The sequence below is a fragment of the Melospiza georgiana genome, chromosome 6 (assembly GCF_028018845.1).
Source record: "Melospiza georgiana isolate bMelGeo1 chromosome 6, bMelGeo1.pri, whole genome shotgun sequence".
In the NCBI taxonomy this organism is placed as follows: domain Eukaryota; kingdom Metazoa; phylum Chordata; class Aves; order Passeriformes; family Passerellidae; genus Melospiza; species Melospiza georgiana.
Genome location: NC_080435.1, coordinates 27196243 through 27217114, shown reverse-complemented (window position 1 = coordinate 27217114; position 20872 = coordinate 27196243). Strand labels below are relative to the sequence as shown.

At 40.2% G+C, this 20872-nt stretch overlaps 1 protein-coding gene across 7 annotated transcripts in view; it reads left to right on the top strand.

Moving 5' to 3' along the window:
• Positions 1-20872, top strand: part of PPFIBP2 (PPFIA binding protein 2) — a 94280-nt gene that overhangs the window by 53199 nt on the left and 20209 nt on the right. For all 7 annotated transcript variants that reach the window (XM_058025555.1, XM_058025557.1, XM_058025556.1 and 4 more), the window contains 4 exons: positions 3253-3366; positions 11070-11201; positions 17651-17743; positions 20300-20408. In XM_058025555.1, coding sequence (XP_057881538.1) covers positions 3253-3366; positions 11070-11201; positions 17651-17743; positions 20300-20408 — 448 coding nt within the window. The remainder of the gene's footprint in view (positions 1-3252; positions 3367-11069; positions 11202-17650; positions 17744-20299; positions 20409-20872) is intronic.

Genomic DNA, 20872 nt, shown 5'->3' with positions numbered 1-20872 from the left:
GCACATTATATTTATATCAAACAAAGTTGAAGTGTGTTGGGTAGGTGTTCTCCCTGCTTTCAGTCACAAGTTTCTGTAAACATGTCTTGTCCTGTATGTTCTACTCACACTTGTGTTCATTTACTGAGCAGAAACCTCACTGCTGTTGTTAAATAAACAATAAATGCTTTGAGACACAAGCTTTGGCTTGGTAGGATTTTTTTTTTCTCCATTGCTGTTAAACTAAATTGCTATTACCAAATTTAGGGGAAAAAAACCCACCTGACTGAAAAACAATCTTCTGGTTGGAATTTAAGTGTGTGCTACAAATTCTCTTTACAACTGATATTTATTAGAATATCTTTTTATTTAGAACACCATTTATTAATCAAGTGGTTGTTAACACTAAAAATTTGATTCCATTAGTAAAAGCAAACAGCTTCTCACACTGCACATTCATGTTTTGGATGCATGATCAGCTCATGAGTGGAGGGACAGTGAGGGGACCACATCCAGGTGTTCCATCCAGAGCTGAGGGTGGGCCTGGTGCCCCTGTGAGGGTCTCCTTTGTTCCCCACATTTCTGGGCAGTCCTGTGATCTGTGCATCAGCTTTTGTGGGTCTGACAGGCCCAGTGCTGACAGGACCCTGCAGACTGTCCCAGGCTCTGCTTCTCTTCTCTTTGTCCTGCAGGTTTTCAGGAACCATTTCTTTATCCACACAAACAGGTACCCAGGGGAGCAGCCAGCCCAATGCACAAAGTACAGGGGTTTATGACACCTTTTGGAACCTGCCTAGAGTTTTTCTTAGAAGGAATTGACTAAAATCAGAACTAGAAAATGTCTCTCTTGTATTTTACTCCCATCACTTCCACCCCCCATCAAACCCCAAACAATACCCCCCTTCCAAACCCTATCAAACATTATTTATGCATTTTCCTTTTCCTTTCCTTTTTCCTTTCCTTTTTCCTTTCCTTTTTCCTTTCCTTTTTCCTTTCCTTTTTCCTTTCCTTTTTCCTTTCCTTTTTCCTTTCCTTTTTCCTTTCCTTTTCCTTTCCCTTCCCTTCCCTTCCCTTCCCTTCCCTTCCCTTCCCTTCCCTTCCCTTCCCTTCCCTTCCCTTCCCTTCCCTTCCCTTCCCTTCCCTTCCCTTCCCTTCCCTTCCCTTCCCTTCCCTTCCCTTCCCTTCCCTTCCCTTCCCTTCCCTTCCCTTCCCTTCCCTTCCCTTCCCTTCCCTCTTTCCTTTCCTCTTTCCTTTCCTTTCTCCTTTCCTTGAAATTTACTTTCCTTTCATTTCCTTGAAATTTCCTGATCTGGAGGGAATGTGAGGCTGGGACCACTCCAGCCTGGCCTCAGACTTTCAAACCTTCCTAACGCTCCATTTTTAGCTAAGTGCTCGATGCCCCTCACTTTTACAGAAAATATATTGCCTGCAGGCCGAGTCTTGCAGGTGTTGCAAGACTCCTAAGGCAAGATGGAGCTGCCGGCTTAGCGTAAACTGGGATTTTGTTCTGGGTTCCTTGAAGAGCCTGGCAGATATGATCCTGGAAAGAGGGGAAAATATGAGCTCCAAGTGGCTGATGTGCCTCTCAGCCCAGCTGCTGGAACACACAACACATGCTTCCAAAACTGCTAAGCTTTCACTAAATTGCTTTGCAGGTCACATTTAACATCCAGAACTTTCTTTCCATGTTACAATGGTATTTAAACCTAACCTGAAGCTCTAAGTAAAGCTGGTTTTCTTTCTCTGGAAGAAGAGAAGGTTTTCTTTCTCTTGCATCACACTGAAGCAGAGAATTCAGTTTGTCTCTTCATGCCTTCTGGCCTCACATGGGAATTTTTGTGTATCATCCTTCATTTAATGGGAACAAAACAAAGTAGATGAGCAAAAGATCTCCTCGGAGGGAGTTCTCCTGCCCCAGTTTGGATATGTCCCCCTGCCATCTGCCTCCACCCACTCCTTCCTATCACCTCTCATCCTGAGCTCAGCTATAGTCTAAGCTACAGACAACTCCTTTAATAGAAAAAATAATAGTCTTTTCCTTTTATTTCTTTTTTCTGTGATTTTTTTTTTCCCAGGCATGCTTGGCATTGTGTCAGCAGGTAAAAGAAAGACAGACATCTCCCTTTGCAGCTTCCCTGAAGTGAACTCAATTGTTCATTGGGTTTTAGACATGCTGTGTAGTGGATATATCTTAAAAGTGTCACTTCCACATACTGTACATTTTTGTTTTGTTTTATTAATAAAGGTGTTACAGGGTCAGATGTGAGAGCAGATATAAGTTTTTATTAATGCATTTTCTTCAAAATGGAGTTTAAACACCTTAGGCTCCTTTGTTTTTTTAGATAATATTTTTCTAGAATAATCAAGGCTTTTTTATAAATAAATAATCACAATGAATATACAGAGTGTATAGTCTCCATAACATAAGATTTATCCCTGAGATTTTTCCATATCTTTCTAACATTAGCCTGGGTGCAGGTTTTTTTTTTTTTTGCTTTGCAAGATTTGGGTTCAGCTGCTGGGCTTTTTTTATTGCACACTCACTTCTCTGTACCACCATACCCACAGCTCCTTTACCAGGATTGCTTATTGTTTCTTTTGCTGGGGTTCATTGTCTGTGTCTCCCTGCTTTTGCTTTCATGTTTTGGCTTGCCAAAGCCTGGGATTCTTTGTTGGAATAGAACTTTGCCACAGCTAAAAATTTCCTTTCACTCATTGCATTCTTCATAGCTTCACAACTCTTTATTGATAGGTACTCTATCAATAAAGTTTTGTTCTTGTAAAGAACAAAGAAGGAAAGTAATTGGTTGGGTTGGGAAGAAACAGTTTTCCTATTTATCTGTTTTAGGGAGTGAAATGCCAGCAGAACCAGAAATGGCGATGCACGCTCCAAAACCACATAAAGCATTTCCAGTGTGCTCTGCTCTTGCTTGCTCCTTTCCAGTTCTCCAGAGTTTTGCATGAAGGGACCCAGGCTACCTATAGGTAGCATTCCACCTCTCCTTGAAATGCCCTTTCTTTTTTTATATCAAAACAAAACAGTTGCAGGGGAGGGGAGATGAGAGGGCGGGGTTGGAGTGAAATAGAGGTAAGACTGCAAAACTTCTCTCTTGGTAGAGCAGGTTGCTGCAGTGCACAAGAATATTAAAGCATTTGAGGGCTTTAAAAGGGAACTTCTTGTCAAAACGTGCGTTTGGATGTTATATGCATAAGGTAATTGAAGCTTATTTCCAGTCAGTTCAGTAGCACTGTGCTTCTCCTCTCAAATTGCAGGTGAGTGTTCTCACAGACCAGGTGGAAGCTCAAGGAGAGAAAATCCGGGACTTAGAAATCTGTCTGGAGGGGCACCAGTTGAAGCTGAATGCTACAGAAGAAATGCTCCAACAGGTAAAAATCTGGATTGCAGACCTTCTCCAGAGGTCAGGTGAGCACACATGGTCAGCTTCTCTGCATGTGTGACTGCCTTTGGCAACAGGATAAAACAGGGAAGGAAAAAACGCTTTTTTCATTGTTCTCCTCCTGCTTTGCACTCTCCCCTCCTAGAAATGTTTCTTTGTTTTCCTGTTGCAGAAAAGTTTTACTGGCTGGTTGCATAATGCTGTACGTGGCAGCATGTAAAATGAAACTATTGTGTCTTATTTGAGCTGTGCTTATTTGGACATGGCTGAGTAACTGGTTAGACAGGTTAAATGTATCTAATACATGTAGGAGTTCTAGAATTAAGAGGTTTTATTTAAATGCCTTCTGTTTTCCTATGGCTTTGAAGTTGAACAAGCAGCAATTTGGAATGAATTACTGTATCAAGTTCTGTTCTATAACCATTTCTGCTAAACTTTGGAGCTTTCCCCTTAGTTTGAGATGAGAAAATCAATATATAAGGACATTTTTTCTTTATTTGAATCAACAGTTTCAGGCTATGTGATTTAATTTGTGCTCTTTGATGTCCTTTGCTGAGGGAGCAGAGCAAATGATAAATTAAATACCTTACAGAACTTGCAGGTCTATTGATGCCGAAGTTCTTTCTCTGTGCAATTTTCTGTTGTTGTAGATGCAAATTATCCATTGCTAATGCAGTACGTAGATACCAAAAATTAATTTGAAACTGTAAATAAGCCTCAAAAATCTATGCGAGAAATTTTTAGGAGAGATACTGTTCTCTATGAGCTTAGTTTTTCTCCCCACACAAATATTGTGTGTTATAAATTTGCTATTTTAGTCCATGTGAGATACACAAGCTTTTCATGAGCTAATCATAGCTTTAAATGATGATAAGGATCCTTGTGTATAGGTATGTAAACAGCAGCAGTTTCTATACGATAAAATTGTATTCTAAACATTTTAAATTATAATTCTCTGAGCTTCTTGAAAAAACCTTCCATCTCACACAGTCCAAAATGCTTCCAGCTGGGCAAGGTTGTATTCTGAGGGGACAGCTTTAAAAATGCAGTGAGTGCATGTATTTTCTAGAACTCAAAGAACAGTGATTATTTAAGTTATGAAAATCTGTTTTCAGTCTCCAGGAAGGCATTCCCAACAGAGTGCAGAAGCTCCCTGTTCCAGTCTAAAGCTGGATCATTGTTCTGTGACTTCTGCTAAAACTGCTTGTTCTTTCTCTGATTTAAAATGTTTTGTTCAGATAGTCTTCTGAGGAAACTGTGAACTTAAAGCCTTATTTACCAGAACACTGAGGTGTCTGAAATTAGAATATGATGCTGCAGGAACATTGCCATTTCAGTGAAAATGTTTGCATCTGCTTGTCTGGCCTCAGGCACGTGCACAAATCGCTTACAAAGCTGATCCTAAAGTGATAAACTGCAAAAGGCTGTACCAAAGCTAAAGAAGTCAGAGAATCTCCAGATGTGCCTAAAATAAACCTTAAATCTAAATTTTGGGATAACTTTCGAGCAGCTGGAGTTGTTGTTTCTCCCAGTAGACAGTGGGATTTGGGAAACCCAAGTGGGATCTCTCAGCAGTCAGAGAAGTTGTACATTCAATGTCTCAGCAGAGGATCCTTTTTAATATCATTTATTTTGAAGGTTCTCTTCTCCATTCACTTCTCCATTCCATCTTTTGTTGAAAAGATTATCCTCTGTGGGGTTTGAGCTGAGATTTGGGCAGAAGAGAATGACCTGATGATGTGGTGATCATGACATCCATGTCAGATATGTGGCCAGTGGATGTTTCTGCAGATAATTGGTCAAAAGTAGAGCGAGTGTGTGGTTTCAGGAGTTTCAATAGATGAATTAGTCAGATTTTGGGGAGATTTGGGTTCAGATGCTTTCTGTTACCCTCTTGAGAGGCAGTGTAGTCTAAATTCAGATTTATTTCATGGTTCTGCTTCCTTATTTACAATATATTTCACCTCCACTGACTTTTCCTTTGTGAACTTAAGTCAGCTGCTTCCTCTGAGTGGAAAATGGAACAGTAAAGATAAAGCCCTGTCTTTTTAATTTCAAGAACTATAAGAAAAGTGACTCATAATTAATTCTGTGCAAAAAAAAAGCTTCAATAAAAAAACCTATAAACTTTAAGATAACCTAATGATGGTATCTGGAAGTTCCACAGCAGAAAGGGTATCTAATGCCACCCTGAAAAGTAGTTTTTGCTGAATCTGTGCTAGCAGAGACTTGTCAGGGTGTGGTTACTGGCAAAAAAATCCTTCTGGCTTATGATTTATGCCCCGTTGTTTTGAACCCTGCTACAAAGTGATCGTGGAACCACTTCTGAAACAGCAACTGGAATAAAAGTTACACAAATAACATGAAGTGGCTGTTCAGCATTTTGGGTGGGTATCTTGAATGTGGAGTAGCAGCAGCAGAGGAGAAGGGAGGAAAGATTCTCCTTTCATCCTTCTCCCTCCTCCTGACCGTGCTGCTCCTGCCACTGATTTGAGCCTGCCATGCACAGCAAACCTTGTCCTCCACGACTGAGAGAAATCTGGCCTGGGGTTTGGGAGGAAGGGGCTGTTTTTGTGATGGCTGAGCCAAACAGCTCACAGGAAAGGTCCAGGTGTGGCAGAAGGGCAATGGAGAGATGTGCTTTGTCCTCACTGAGAGGATCCTGTGTGTGGCAGAGATGCCCTGGTGTGCACAGATAATGTGATGCTTAAAGCATCAAACCCAATGTTTCACTTTTGTAAGGACACTTTTTCCACCACAGGTCATAATGAAGAAAAGTGTTTTTCCACCTTGAAGGTGTCTGGGTTTTCTTCCTTCAAGAAAACAAATGAGGCCTTTTCAAAACTCATGAAAGTTAATGGCAAAACCTTAATTCAGTCCTGAAGTGTAATTCAGGTTTGGACCAAGAAACAAGGTCATCTTTGGTAACAGAAAATGTTCTGGAACATGGCTGGCAGCAAGGCACAAGTTTAATTTCATGGAATTACCTTCCAGTGGGATGTCTGTGCTGCTGCTGAATGTGTGAAGGATATGGAAAGGCTGGCCTGTGTGAACATCTACCTGCCTTTCCCCTTGGCACATTGTAAATGAGATGTCTAGAAGTAAAATTAAAAAAAAAAACTTCCTAGAATTATCCTAGGAAAAAAATTTATGCTGTGACAGCCCATTTCCAGTATATCAACTGCTTTAAATTGTAAAGTTACAGCAAATTTGAGCAATGATGTGTGTGTCTTGTTGTAAGTTAGTTTGTGGCATTACTAAGTACTTTCTTCTAGTCAATTTTAAGAAAGAATAGTTTTTTCTTTTTTTTTGGAGAAGAGAGAGAGCCTTGGGGGAATGTCCTATCAACGTGTTGTAGAGTTGGAAACAGAAGTAATTTTGCTCTATAAAGGACAATTCTGGTCTGAAGGCCAGAGTCTTTCCTGTACCTGACCTGAACCAAATCCCAAATCCTAGATGTGTCTGACCATGTCCTTTTGCCTTCCAAATAATTCCTGACACATTCTATGGGACTCTTGTTGGAGAGTTTTGTTGTGTGAGCATGATTGTGTCTTCAATCAAGTGAATTCTCTTGAAAAGTAAAAAGGATTTGGTTTTAGGATTCTTTGTGCCTTATGAAAAAATACACATAAAACCTGAAATGCTTGGGTGTAAACAAGAGTGGATCTCTGTTCTTGTGTCAGTTTATGGCCCACTCCTGTCTGGGTGCAAGGGCCAGAGGAAGGTGTGCCAGACAGTGGAAAACCTTTTTTAAAAACTGGATTAAAAGTATGCAGGGAGGAGCTGTGTCAGAGCAGGAACTTGAATCCAGCCCTGTTCAGTGTGTACCTGCTCTGGTTCTGCAGCTGTCTCATGCTCAGGGGAGCCAGAATCCTGCCTTGCTTGCAGGGTATAAATCTGGCATGTATCTGTTTGCTCCTCAGGAACTTTGCTGGCTGGCAAAGACCATTCCTTCAACTTTCAGTTGCCTGAGTTATCTGATCTTAGATGAATTTCAGCACTTGTTTATAGCATGCAGGAGCTTCTTGCCAGCAGCTGGCTTAGTGTTTCAGATTTTGAAGTGTGCTCTGTGCTGCTCTGGTTGAGCTCTGAGGTTTTCAGAGCATGCTCTCAAGCTGTGCAGCTTTATCTCTCCAGGTGAGCACTCCACTTTGCTCTTTTGGAGTTAACGTGGGCAGGATCCAAGAGAGAGCAGATCCAAGGGCTGGTCAAGTTGGCAGGGCTATGGGAAGCTCTGTCCTCTCCCTGCCTTAACCATATAATGGACAAATGATGAATTGGAGGGCTGTAATTCCCTGCCTGCTGCTGCCCTGCACCATTTCATGGTGATTGCACACGTACATCGCTCTCAGCTGTGCTTCCAGCTAAGCAAATATCTTATTTCTGCCACAGCTGACACACAGCTCTTGAGAAGTGCAGCCCTCATTAGAGGGGCTTCTGGCTGCGTTTGGCTTCCCAGGTAGGTAGATTGGTCTGTCTGTCTGTCTCTCTCAAGGTTTTTAATAAGGGTGAAAAGTAAGGTTTTTTTCAAATGTTGTTTGTAGGGTGTGCAATAGCAAAATGGGATCTTAGAGGTGTTTTCTTTCCTCACTTGACTAAAATCTTACTTATGGTTTCTCAATCAGTGTATGGCATGACTGTTTCCTCAGTTTTGTGGAGAGCTAAATATCCTGGAATTTTCTGTACTTGCAGCTGAGAGCCTAAAAAATTATAGTGTCTTCTTGTCAAGCTATTTCTGTCGTGTTACATTTTATAAACTGCTTTATAAGAATTGTGTATTTCCAAGACAACTAAATGTGAGAGTGAGATATGCAGCACTGGCTACAGCTTCATTGGGAATATTGGCAAGGTTGATTAAGTACTTTAGGAGTATACAGTGAGTTTTAAAAAGTGTGTTGTGTTTGGAAATAGTTTGCTACTCTTTGATCTGTCTGGTACACATATATCACCACTTCTGCATGCCTCCTCAATTTTTAAAGTTAAAAGTTTAGTTTAGAAAAAGATCTTTAAGAAGAAAAGTTACACTTACATTGTATAATGTTTAGTACATTTGAAAACTAAACACAAATATCTTGTTTCTAAAGAAGACTCCCTAGGATATGTTCTATGTCTGTTCTATTTTTCAGCTAAGATCCTCCTAAAGCTGCTGCAGCCTAAATTACCATTTTGCCTGCCTTATATTTTCTTTTTGCTTTCAAACCAATAACATAAATTTGTATTTTCTTTTCTTACAATTGCATATTTATTCTGGCTGAATTCAAGTTGCATCATACCGCTGAAATACACTATAATTTCTCTGTAACAAAATGGTTCACATTCTTAATGAGCTGTTCACTGTGAGCATCTGCTTGAAGATGAGAATAATTGCTTCCAGATGTTCCCGTTTCAAGAGGAGACATTTACTTTAAACGGCACTTGCTTTCAAAGCACAAGTTAGGTCCTCTGGATGCAAGAGCAATTGTCAGCTGTTTTAAATCAGTGGAGCTCCACTGAAAACAAACTAGGATAGTTAGCTGCTTTGCCTGTTTTAAGTCACGAGATTAAAGCCAGTTTACTCCAGCTGAGAATCTGATTCCCCGGCTTCAGCGCGAATTGTAAAATTGTGTTTGAGCTGATTAAAAGCAAAGCAAACCCAAGCAGCTGCTTTAGTGCTTGCTTGGAGCAGGTAGTGCCTCCACGTTCACGCAGAGCTCCTGAACTTGGGATGAGAGGAGTGCGAGTGTGGGTTGCTCTCCACTGCATAACTGAGGGTAATTTAGGGGTCTGTAGGAAAAATAAGAAGTAATGCCAGATGGTGCACTCAAAGGACAGATCTTTTGTTTAAAATCCCTAGAGGGATGCTGCGGCTCCTTGCCTTATTAAGAAATATTCCTCCCATATCATGGAGCGCCATGTCAGTGTCCAAAAAAATTCTAAACGTTGTTTTAGCTCGAGAGTGTATAGAGTCTGTCTCTGGGGCCAGGGTTGCCTCATCCTGCTCTTCTTTTTGATGTTCAGTGGCTTTATTTCATACCAAAGCTCCCATTTTTTTAACTCTGCCTTAACCTGCAGCAGTCTGCTGTCTTAACAGCTGTGCAGAGCCTGTTCCAGTATGGACTGAGATGTGCCTCTGAAACTCCTGCAAATTAGTTTTTCTGGAAGACAGAGCAGTTATTTGTAATTACAATTGTAATTTGTAATCACCTGTGTAGAAAGCAGCTCCTCCTGGAATTTCATAAAGTGACTGTCTCTTAGAGTTTTTCAATTTAAAAAAGTCCGTGCAGTATCTTTTCCTGATTAGGGCTTGATTTATTTCATTCGGAGAAGACAAAAAAAGAAAAAAGCCAAAACCACAAGGCTACATTTCCTTTTATTTTCCCATCCATCCACAAATATCATTGCCAATGTCAGCAGGAATGGGCATGGCATTGGGAATAGTGAGTGGCTTAGATAATTGGTGTTGCAATACAGATGCAAGTTTAGTACTATTTTTAATTTGTGCAATATTCCCCACCAGACTAAAATAACTTACATGTAGAGCAGATTTTGAAATGAACCTTGACTCTGTAATCTTTGAAATAACCTTTGTGGCTTCTCTAAGCCATGGCCTACAATGTACTGTGCAGTCTGGGGCAGAGGAAGAGATGAGAAAAGGCTGCTGGACGTGGTGATTTCTGATCCATCAATAACATCAGTACAGATTAACTGTGGCAACTTCAGTTAAATTGCTGCCATGTAAATCAAAGCACAGTGTGCTGTGACTCCTCAGTGTGATTCATGTGATCAACACACTAATGAGATTTGTGAATTATCAAAAAATCTTTTAACCATTTGGAAGCCTACATTCTTTTGTTAAAAATTATTTCATGCTTGGGAAATGAATCGTGAATTTTTCAATAAAGCTTAAACTCCTGATGGGACTTTTTTATTTTTGAAAACAGAGGTGACAGAGGCATTTGATGTATGTTAAATTTTGGGTGGTTTCATGCCTTGGCTTTCCTGAGAAATGAAACATTCAGTGAAGGTGTGAATGTTGACCGTTCTCCAAACACACTGATACGACTCCATCCAAAGCATGCGTACTCTGCAATCTGCAAAACAAACTTGGGGCACACAAGCAAAAGCCACGAGCAGTTATTTCTCCTTTACAGTGTTTCTTAGTTTGGACACTGCCTTTTAGACTCCAGCTGGGACATTTCTTTCACTGCAGTTCCTTCCACACTGGGCAGCCCTCAAAAGCCATCAGGTGCTACATGGTGTGAGTTGCTATTTATTGGTGTAGAGGTATTGCTTGCATTTGCTACTCAGTTTGGGTTAAGGTGCTCATTCTGCAGTCCATCCTTTATTGGATAACACTTGACAGGAAGGTCTACAAGGTAATCCTGAGGCATAACTTTGGCTGATGAGTGTTTCAGGAAGACGCCAGATCTTTTGTAATGTGCCATTATAGGTTTGGGTTTGTTCAGCCTCAGTATTGTTTTTGATCTCATGTCTAGCCCAGGGATTAACTTTGCCACACATTTGCCTGAAATAAGGAGTGGGACACGGTGGTTTGGTGATTAACACAGAACGTTTAGATGAAAATAACTGCAGCACTTGAGAAACACACTGAGGTTCAAACTGAGGGTTTAATATGGGCCTGCCAATAAAACACACGGCAGTCTGTCAGTGCTCACATAAATAACTGGGGAAACCTTTCTGCTTTGCTTTCAGGAGCTGCTAAGTCGCACATCGCTCGAGACTCAGAAATTAGATCTGATGGCTGAAGTTTCAGACCTGAAGATTAAGTTGGTTGGTATGGAAAAGGAGCAGAGTGAATATGAAGAGAAACAGAACAAAGCTGAGGTGAGTTTCGTTGATTAGTTGTTTGATTTTTTTTTTTTCCATGTCTGTGGTGTGTTGTCACACACCTGAGCTTTTGGGCTGAAATCAGCAGGGATTGGGATTTCCTATGCCTGCAGCACAGCCTGTGTCACTGATCCCATGAATTCAGAATTATGCATTTTCAGGATGCGGTTTCTTTTCCTCTCTCTCATTATACTTCAGAGGTTGCTGTTTGGCTTTCATCAAGGCAAGACTCCTTTCCAGAAGCATTTATTGCAGTGGGTGTTCACTTAACCCTTTCCTTTCCCTGGGAGCTGCACTGACATGGCTGTGCCAGCCCTTCCATCATTTTTGTGGCAGAAAAGACTGTCAGCTCAGTAGGGCCAGAGGTGTCACAAGCACTGAGATCAGGGATTTTAATGTATTTGTGGCACTTGGGGAGGGCATTTGCCTCAAATGTGTCTTTCCCCTTGTGGCTGCATAATAAATAGGACAAAAATATATCATAGGCTGGAGGCAATTTCAGCCCTTACTCCCTTTCAGATGTGGAGAGCTCTGGACATCAAAGGAGCTTTGGGTTTTGCTGTATTGGTTAAGAAAGAGAATATAAAACAGGAAATTCATCTGAGCAACATCCATATCATGATGGTGAGCAGCAGGTGGGAGCTGGGGAGGAAAGCAATCTTGGAAGAGAGAAATTCATACAAATGTGTTGCTCTACTCAGTGGTCCTGTAAGAGGACCAGCCAGCAGGAGAGGACTGCCTGGAAAGGAAGGATTGCTGAGTCTGAGATTTACACATTGCTGACTGGAAAAACAAACAAAAAAAAAAAAAACACCACACCAAACTTTTTTCCACATTGACTTAGGAGGATTTGAATTCCAGGCAGCATTAGGAACTGTTTGCTCTCCACAACTCTGCTAGTGGAATAGGTGATAACTTGATTACTATGTATCAGTACTTTGCCTGCAGTGACGTAGCTCGTTTGGGGTGTGTTTTCTTTCAACTCATTTATTCTCTGAAGTTTTCTTTAGAGATTCAAAGATAACATAAAGAGAGCAATTTTGGGCAGAGCTTTCAAGCCAGAGAGGCACCAGCTGCTGTTTTTACCACCTGTGGCCCTCCTGGTGCTCTTTCAGACATAATTGCCAGTGCCTTGTGTACAGAGAGGGCCTGAGCACTCTCAAGCTACCTGAAAATCTGAGCAGGTCTGAGCAGCTACAGATGGCAGCCTCCCAGTGCCTCCCATGAATGTAGAATACAGGGCTGAGGATGCCTAAATTATTGCAGAGCCAGCCTGGCTCTTGGAAAGCAGCAAAGATTTTTGGGTGCATTTTTATGGTCAGGATTTTTTGAGTGCCTGGGAGGTCTGGTGCTGTGAGCTGTGCAATTCTGCTGCTGCAGTGAGGTGTGTGCCCCCTTGGGTGGGAAAGGTGAGCTCCCGCAGCCTGGATGCCTTTGGTGGTGCTGGTGGTGCAAAGTGATAGGACACGTTCCTGCTGAGATGGAAAAAAGGATTCTAATCTGATGGAAAAGTTGAGAATCCTTGTGTGGAGTGTGGGCTGAATTATTTACTACCCCAAAGTGTGATTGGGTTTCTGGCATGTTGAAAGTTTCAAACCTTTGTGTGTGCAAAGTAAGGAAAGGTGTGGGACACAAACAGCATTTTTGGTTTGCTGGTTGAGTTACTTGTGTATTTATTTCAGATTCTCCTGAATAAGCCTTAATCCCATTTATCACAAGTTGCTTTCAATCAAATTAGATGCTTAGTTGAATTCTAATACTTTAACCCTATGTCTGCTCCTTTTCCTGTAAATTATACTAATTTTTCAATACAGACACGATTTCAAATATCAGAATGAAATTTATTAATGTTCTTTACATTATTAGATTACAGCTGCTTAAATTTGGTCATATTTTGAGTGTTTTCCTGTACTCTTTGCCTCCACTGCCCAACTACATCTTTCTAATGAAGAAACCACTTTGACAAAAACAGTCTACCTGTTGTTTGCTCTTGGTTTTGGCATCTGGTAGTTAAACCATTTTAAATAGCTTGTTCAGATACTTCCTGGCTGACCCTGCTATTTCTAAATATAATAATGGGGCTTTAAAAGTTTTAAATTAAATGTGGCATTGCAGGATCATTCAGCTGAACCATGTTTTCTCTCTCTTCTAATTTTGTGTCGGCTTATTTCACAGCAGCTGTTTCCAGTCAAGTAGAATTTATCTATAGAATTATTTTTTTGGTTGGGCTGGGAGGAAAGAAAGCAAATTAAGATATCCATCCAAATGTGTGTGAGTTTTAATGTGTAAGATTGGTTTCACTTTATCTTGTGCAGCTGTCATTTAGGTTTGGTTTTACTGAGCAGCAAAGAGTTCATCAAGCATCTCTAGCCTCCTCTCACAGGTATTGATTTCACACTGAATGCCACTTGTCTCTGGCTCTTCAAAAGTACATACTAAATATAAAGTGCCATTTATTTAGGTATATATTACAGGTGGGCCAGGAGAATAGCTGCTTGTACATGAACTATCTCACTCCTGGCTTTGTCACTATAATTCCTTTTCTGGGGAATAAAGTCCTACTTTTGACACAGTAATGCTGTGAAGGTTTCTGGACTCTCACCTGAAGGGGTTGTGTGGCTTTTCTCTTACCTGAGAAGCCTCAGAAATTTTGAAAATGTTTTTCTTAATGGAGCAAGGTATGAGGAAGCAGCATTGTCATAAGATTTGTGGCTGCCCAAATGTCTGCTCTACCTGAACGTGGACAGAAGAGACTTTCTGTCTGTCCTGCTTCTTCCTTTTGTAGCATGGGATAAATCTTTGGGATTGGCTGTAAGCTGCTGGCAAGTATTTTGTGGCTCTTGCAGCTTCTGAATAAAATATCTAGTGCGAAGCTACCTGCAATTCCAAAGAAACCTGAGTCAGTGAGGCACTGACTCCCTCTGGGGAGCCTGGTGTGCTGTCTCATCTGAATCAAGGTGGTGTAGTTAGTGTTGATGGATGTTCATGCTGGGAAGGCAACTCAAAAAGGCCTGTTCTACCTTGAAACTGAAACAATTGGGAAGTCACAGCTGGAGTTCCCCTGGGATAAGGGTTTCTATTGTAAATCAAAGGCAACTCCGACAACAGGGAGAGAATGATGAGGAGGACTCTATGGATACTAGAAGGTTAATTAATGACTTTATTATACTATTCTCTATACATCTTATCTAAACTGAATCTGTTAAGCATTCACTCTGCACACAACTGCTCACTCTGTACTGAATCTTGTGACTCTCAGCTGACACACACAGAGTTGGCCCTGAGGAAACAAAACATCTTCACTTTGGACAAACAATCTCTATATTGCATTCTACTTTGGTACAGCACAGGTACAGTGAGTGATAGGAATTGTGTTTTCTCTTTCTCTGAGGTTCAGAGAATGTGAATCTCAGAAATCTTTGGGAATAACTGTGCCTTGCTTTTCTCTGTGAAGAGAACAAGGGATTTGGATGTGTGTGTCCTGCCAGTCCCCATCCCCAGCTGGTGCTGCTCTGGGAGGTACCTGATTGTGGAGAGGATGGTAAAAAACAAAAAACAAACCTAATCCTCATTTATGTCCATTAAAAGTTTGCTGGGTGAAAGAGGATGAGCATCAGACATTATGACCCTGATAGAGCATAATATGGATAAAGTAAAATGTATGTAATGGGGCTTTTCTGAATTTCATCTTAAACAGTGAGCTAGGAAATACTCAAATGTGTGGAACTCTTTTGTAGGTGTTAGGTGAATCTTTGTGGATGTTTAAAGTTGACTGTGGATGCTATTACTGCCCTGTCCTTGCTGTTCCCTAGCTCTAATACTCCTGATTTTACTGCAGAGTTGAGGTTACAGGAGGATTGTTGGCAACTCTGATAAAGAAAATAATAAAAAAAATTGTTTGCCACGTCATCTGTTGTTCTGTCCACTGAAATCTTTTTCTCTCCTTTGTAAGATGGATTAAGCTCCTCAAATTTGTTCCATCTGAGAAGATTGAGAAACCACAAAACTTATGTTACTAGTGTCCATGAAAGCTAAGAGAAAAGCACTTCAGACTCATGATGCCTGAAAAAATGCTCAGTGCTATTTGCTACAGAGTTGGGGAATTTAGGTGAAATATCACATAGATTTTCATACTTTGGTTTGCTTTCTAAGCTGGATTTTTGTGTGTGTGTATCACTGATACACACAAATCCAAGAAGCTGACCAGCAGACTGGTGCACTTTCAAATAATTACTTTTTCTTCTGTGTTATTCTCCTGATTTCTCCTGATTCTATTGCTTAACTCCCCCAACTCAAGATCCTGCCCAGATAGAGAGAGAGGTAATGGAGTTATTTTTCTGCCTCGTGCTAGACCTGGAAACAGAATTACTTTGCTGGTATATTATTATTCTGTGTATAAATTATCAAAGAGCAGGCTATGGCCCCATCTGAGCACTTTGCAGTTTCTTCCTACTGGGTGATTTGGAAGGTTAAATGAATGCAATCAAGTCCCATTTCAGCAAAAGTGTACCTCTGAGCCAGCATATTATAATATGTTCCAAATGATCCCTCACATGACTGTGAAACTTTCCAAAAAAAGTTTCTGATCTTAACTTCAGAGTCAGAATCATGAATTAGTCTGGAATGTAGATTCTGTTCCATGTAAACTGTGGCTTTGTGCAATATTCCAGGTTTATACTCATTTACATCAAATTTATCAGAAAGGAAACACATAATCTGTCTTTTTTTAGTTTTCCTTTGATGTGCTTCACACGTTTCTTTGTGCTGTAACTGTAGAAACGTATTCTTTGCATAATTTTTTTTTCTCACCTGTATTTTTTTTGTCTTTTTTTTTTCTCCCTTTCCTCCCCTGTTTTCAGTCAGTAGTGAACCTGATCAGTGACCTACAGGAGCAGATGTGTAGACTGCAGCTGGAAATTAATAGTAGGATCCAAGAAAGAAAGTCTCAAGATAGGAAAGCAGACTTGACCCCTAATGGTGCTCAAAGTGGTGCAAGATCAGTAGAGCCCCTGGGCCAGAAGAATTGCTCTCGGTGTGAAGTACGAGAAGCTCCCCTTGGCAGAAGCCTCTGTATTGCCTCTTCTCCCTCCTGCAGAAACTAAATTCCACTAACCAGAGCTGCCTTGGGAATGTTTTGGCATTAATCTTTGTGGCTTTCATTAGCAAAGAGTGAGAGTGCCATAAAAAAATGACCAGAAAAAAAAAAAATAAATCTCACCCCAGGCTCTCCACCCCAATTACTGGGACAAATTTGGTCACCATTGATCTGCTAAAGCACAGAAATCTGTAAAACCCCTTTCAGATTTTTCACAGTTTCCATTTCACTTGTAAGTCTGCAGTGCTGGTGTGGTGTGGGTTTTCTTGGATTTAGGGGTTGAGATTTGTCTGATTTTGTGCAGCATGCTGGCATGGTTTGTAGTTTGCTGCTTTTCCTCATGATGATGCCACCCCAGCTGTTCTTGATGGTGTGGCCTAACCAATCCTCTGAACACAGATTATTGATTCCTGGGTATCTTAAAAGCTTAACACAGGTATCAAATAATCTCAGCTAAGATTGTCTGATATGTACCCTTTCGTTTTCTAATTAAAAGAGACATAATAAAAATCATCTGCTAGTACTTTTAAAATAGAAAATCCGTCACAGTTTTGTTTATTCCCTGCCATTAGCAGGTACCAGAATTTACATAACAGATCCTGGTTGTGTTTGATGAAAAATGTGTCACATGGCAAAACAAAAGGTACTTTGCATAAATGGCTTCATATCACTGAAGGTGGAATGATGCTAGTACACCTAGAAAGAAACATTTTAATACATGATTTCAAATCAGATTGTTGCCACATGTCTTTGGTTAAAATTTGCATGCCCAGAACTCATACGTAATCTTCTTGTATTGTGAGGGAGTTTTTCAGTAATTTCTCTCATAGGTTTCTATTACAAAAATAACCATTCTATGTGTTACACATATTTTGAAAATAGTGCTGTTGTTTCTGGGCTTGTTTTTGTGCAGACCTGCTTAATGGACTATTGGAACTACAGGCTTTAGGTTAGAGAAATAATCTAAGAATCAAATCTAGAAGTCATTCCAAATAAATCTTCATGTAATCCAAGATGTTAGTGTGGTGCTTAATGTATGTACTGCACAGGAGTCTAAAATTGGGTTACTCCTCCAAACTGTTCCTTTCCTCAGTTCATTTTAAGACATTTTGTCTTGTTAGAGCTCCATCAAGGTTTTAATAATATTGTTCTTTAGTGAGTAAGATACAATTCTATCAAGGACTGGGAGAAGGGACATTTGAGGGACAGCTTCCTAGAGCAGGTCACAGTTTTTAGTGTGGCAGTTCAGTGTTGAATACTGTGTGGTTCATGCATGATCTGTAATTCAGGATCGGGAAAAATTAATATCTGCCAGAAAAACCTCGCCTTTAATTTCCTTCTTCCTCTGCAGGGTTTGTTACAGGAACTCAGACACCTCAAAATTAAAGTGGAAGAACTGGAAAACGAAAGAAATCAGTATGAGTGGAAATTGAAAGCAACCAAAGTAAGCACAATCCCTGGCATTTTCCAATGACAGGCATGTATAAGCTGGGAGGGGATATGCTCCATTTCTCATCAATATCTACTTATCTGTCATTTACCTTGAGAAGGGTAGCTGTGAAATCAAGTTTTCTTTAACCACCTTTGGAATCAATATCTTAGTTTGAAGGTGGTGTAGCTTTCTTTGTGCCTTTTGCTCCCTCCATGCAGTTTTCAGTCTGGTACTTCTTGCAATTCTTACTTTAGGAAACCGCAAAAGGCATTTTGACTTGCAAAGAGCTGCTCAGAGAAAATGTCTCTCTGAAGGCCTCCTAGCTGTGATTTGTGTAATGGTGACAAGCCTCTGTAGGATATACTTTCCTGAAGAGGCATGCAAAGTTTGTTGGGTGTTTGCTTACTATGGAATTTGTTTTCACAGACATTAAGCCCAAAATACGCCATTAGATCATCTGCTTTGACTTTGTGTATATCACACTGCACAGCTGCCTTACACTTTTGGTGACCTTAAGTCCTGCATAGCTGTTGGATCATAATCTGGAGAAACTTGACATGTCAAACATTTAATAATTTTCCCCAGTAATTAATTTTTCTAGTGGAATATTCTTACTGTTATTTCTAGTTTGAATTTTTAGCCCTTTTCCACTGGATTAAAAAGCACCCTACAATTTTTCCTTCTTGTGCTGCAATCACATCTCCTTTCATTTGTGTAATAATCCCTGTTGATATGAATGGCTGACTCTTGACTTGTGGTTGAGTCTTAGAGAAGCATTTCAAAATTATTAAACTGAATTTTCTATTCAGTGCTTGATAGCTTGATCCAGACATGACAAACAGCTATTATTTGTATTAGCATTTCTTTATTTTGAGAATTCTTGGATGAATAACAGAAAGTTGCTGCCATGTCTTTTTTTCTCATTAAGATAATAGTTCTTCAATCCGTGAAAATGTTTTCTCTGACGTGGTGGAGATGAACAGCCTTTGGGAAAATATTTTCTCAAGCAGTGTGTTGCCAGCTGCCAAGACAGAAATTATGGAAAAAGTAGGAGCAGAAGGAAAATAGGAAAGAAGAATCATAAGACCCACTGAGGGAGAGAAGGTGCAGGACTGGAAAGGAAGAGAAGTGCAAGGAAAGAGAGAGGAAGCATAAAAATAATTAGAGATGACAGGAATTAGATATTAAGGGAAAAGAAAGCCTTTGAAAGAGCTCTGAGGCTGAGTAGACCAGGGGAGGCAAATCCAGATGTGGTATTAAGAGGTCTGCAGGCTTTTGTCTTCCTGTTGTTCCAGCTTCTTAGATGAGAGATTGGAATAAATCCATGGCTGGATATAAAAAGCATATTAGTCATTGGGAAGTGTAGGAGCCGTTCAGAGATGCAGCAAGGCAGATTCTTCTATTCCACATGGAATTTTAGGCAGAGCAGTGATGTTATCCTGCAATCCAACTGCTTGCTTCCTGGTGAAAATAAGTTTATGTGTTAATTAATCCATGTTTCTCCCTGTTTGGATAATGTCCTTTGGTGGTTTGCATCTTTCCTGCTTTATTTTATTTTGAGAAACTGGTCATGGGGTTTTTTGTCCTTTTTCTTTGCTTTTTTCTTCCCTTTTTCCCCACCCCTTTTATTTCTTTTGTCCTTCATCTGCAAGGAGGCTTTGTGTGCCTTTGCAGGGGAAATGTAGAATGTTGACACACAATGATTTTGAGACCTCTGAAGAAAACCTTATCAAACCGCTGACTTACCAAAATATGCTGCCAGAAGTTTTTCTCAAAAACACAAAAACCGGATTAGAATCACAGCATTTCAAGCTGAACAATCACAGAATTCTTCTCCCTCTGTCTTGTTGAGCTTTTTCATGTGGGATTTTCCATGCAAATCGGGTGGCAACCCTAAAACTCCAGTAAATGTAAATGAATATGGTATTCTGTTGCATGTGTGTGGTGGTTTTCCAGGCCATGCTTTCTTTCAACCCTATTTGCTTTTTTGAGAAAAAATAATTTTGTTATCTTGCAAAGAAGGCTCAGTATTAATAGATTCTCAGTTATACTAATAGGTAGTAACTAGGATTAAAAATCAAAATAAATAATAAAATAAATAATAAATAAAATAAAAAAACACCAGTATCTGTTTAAAAATCCTTTGCTATCTTTTAGAGGTCTCCATTCAAAGTTTGAGTTCCCTATAATAGTAGTAGTAGTTATTGGTGGTGTTGTTGGTGTTTGTTGGGTGATTGTTGGTGGTTGTTGGGTGTTTGTTGGTTGTTGTTAGTGGTTGTTGTTGTACTAACTTTGTAGCATTGAGAGCTTTCCAGAGTTTCCTTACCTACATAATTAGCCTTGGAAATGTTTGTCTGCCTTGTCCAAGAGCTCATTGCATGGGGAAAATTGAGCTTCTCTAATAGCAATAGCAGCATAAATATGTACAGTTGTCCTGGTGTTTGTGAAATATCCTAAGCTGATGACTGACCTCAATCACAGCCTCACTCAGACATCTCCTCCTTCCTGAGAAAGACTCACAGACAATGGGTGGGGAAGTTATCCTGACTTTGCTGTGCTGTTTTCCAGGCTGAGATAGCCCAGCTCCAGGAGCAGCTGGCTCTCAAAGATGCAGAGATAGAACGTTTGCAGAGTCAGCTCTCCAGGACCTCCTCATACACTGAAGTGGCAGAAAGAGGTAAGAGGAGGGAAAACAAAATTAAAAATTCAGAACCCTACTTTAAGTTTGCTTTGGTAGCAGCTTGGACACTGGATTGAAAAGAGATACAAAGAAATGCAAGAATGGACTTAAAGTTTACTATGAGAGGAAAAGCAATGTAAGCAATGTCAATTCATTCTATGTTCTGGTAGAGTAGAGGCCTTTAATGTATGAAATTCCATTCCAGTCTAGAGGCAGCACAAATTGAAATAAGTATCCTCAGGACCCTGAAACTTTTTCTGTTGGTGTTTTATTTGTAATTGTAAAGACTCATAGTAGTTTATTTTTCAGGCATACCTTGAAAATTTCTTTGAAACCAGTTTCTGGTTTACAAGGGGATAAAAGGGTCATGGTAGTAGCTAAACCTAATGTTTCAATGACCAAACATCCTAAAAGAGTCATTGCTTCCTTTCTTCATGGCTTTGTCTCATTCAGGCTCCCTG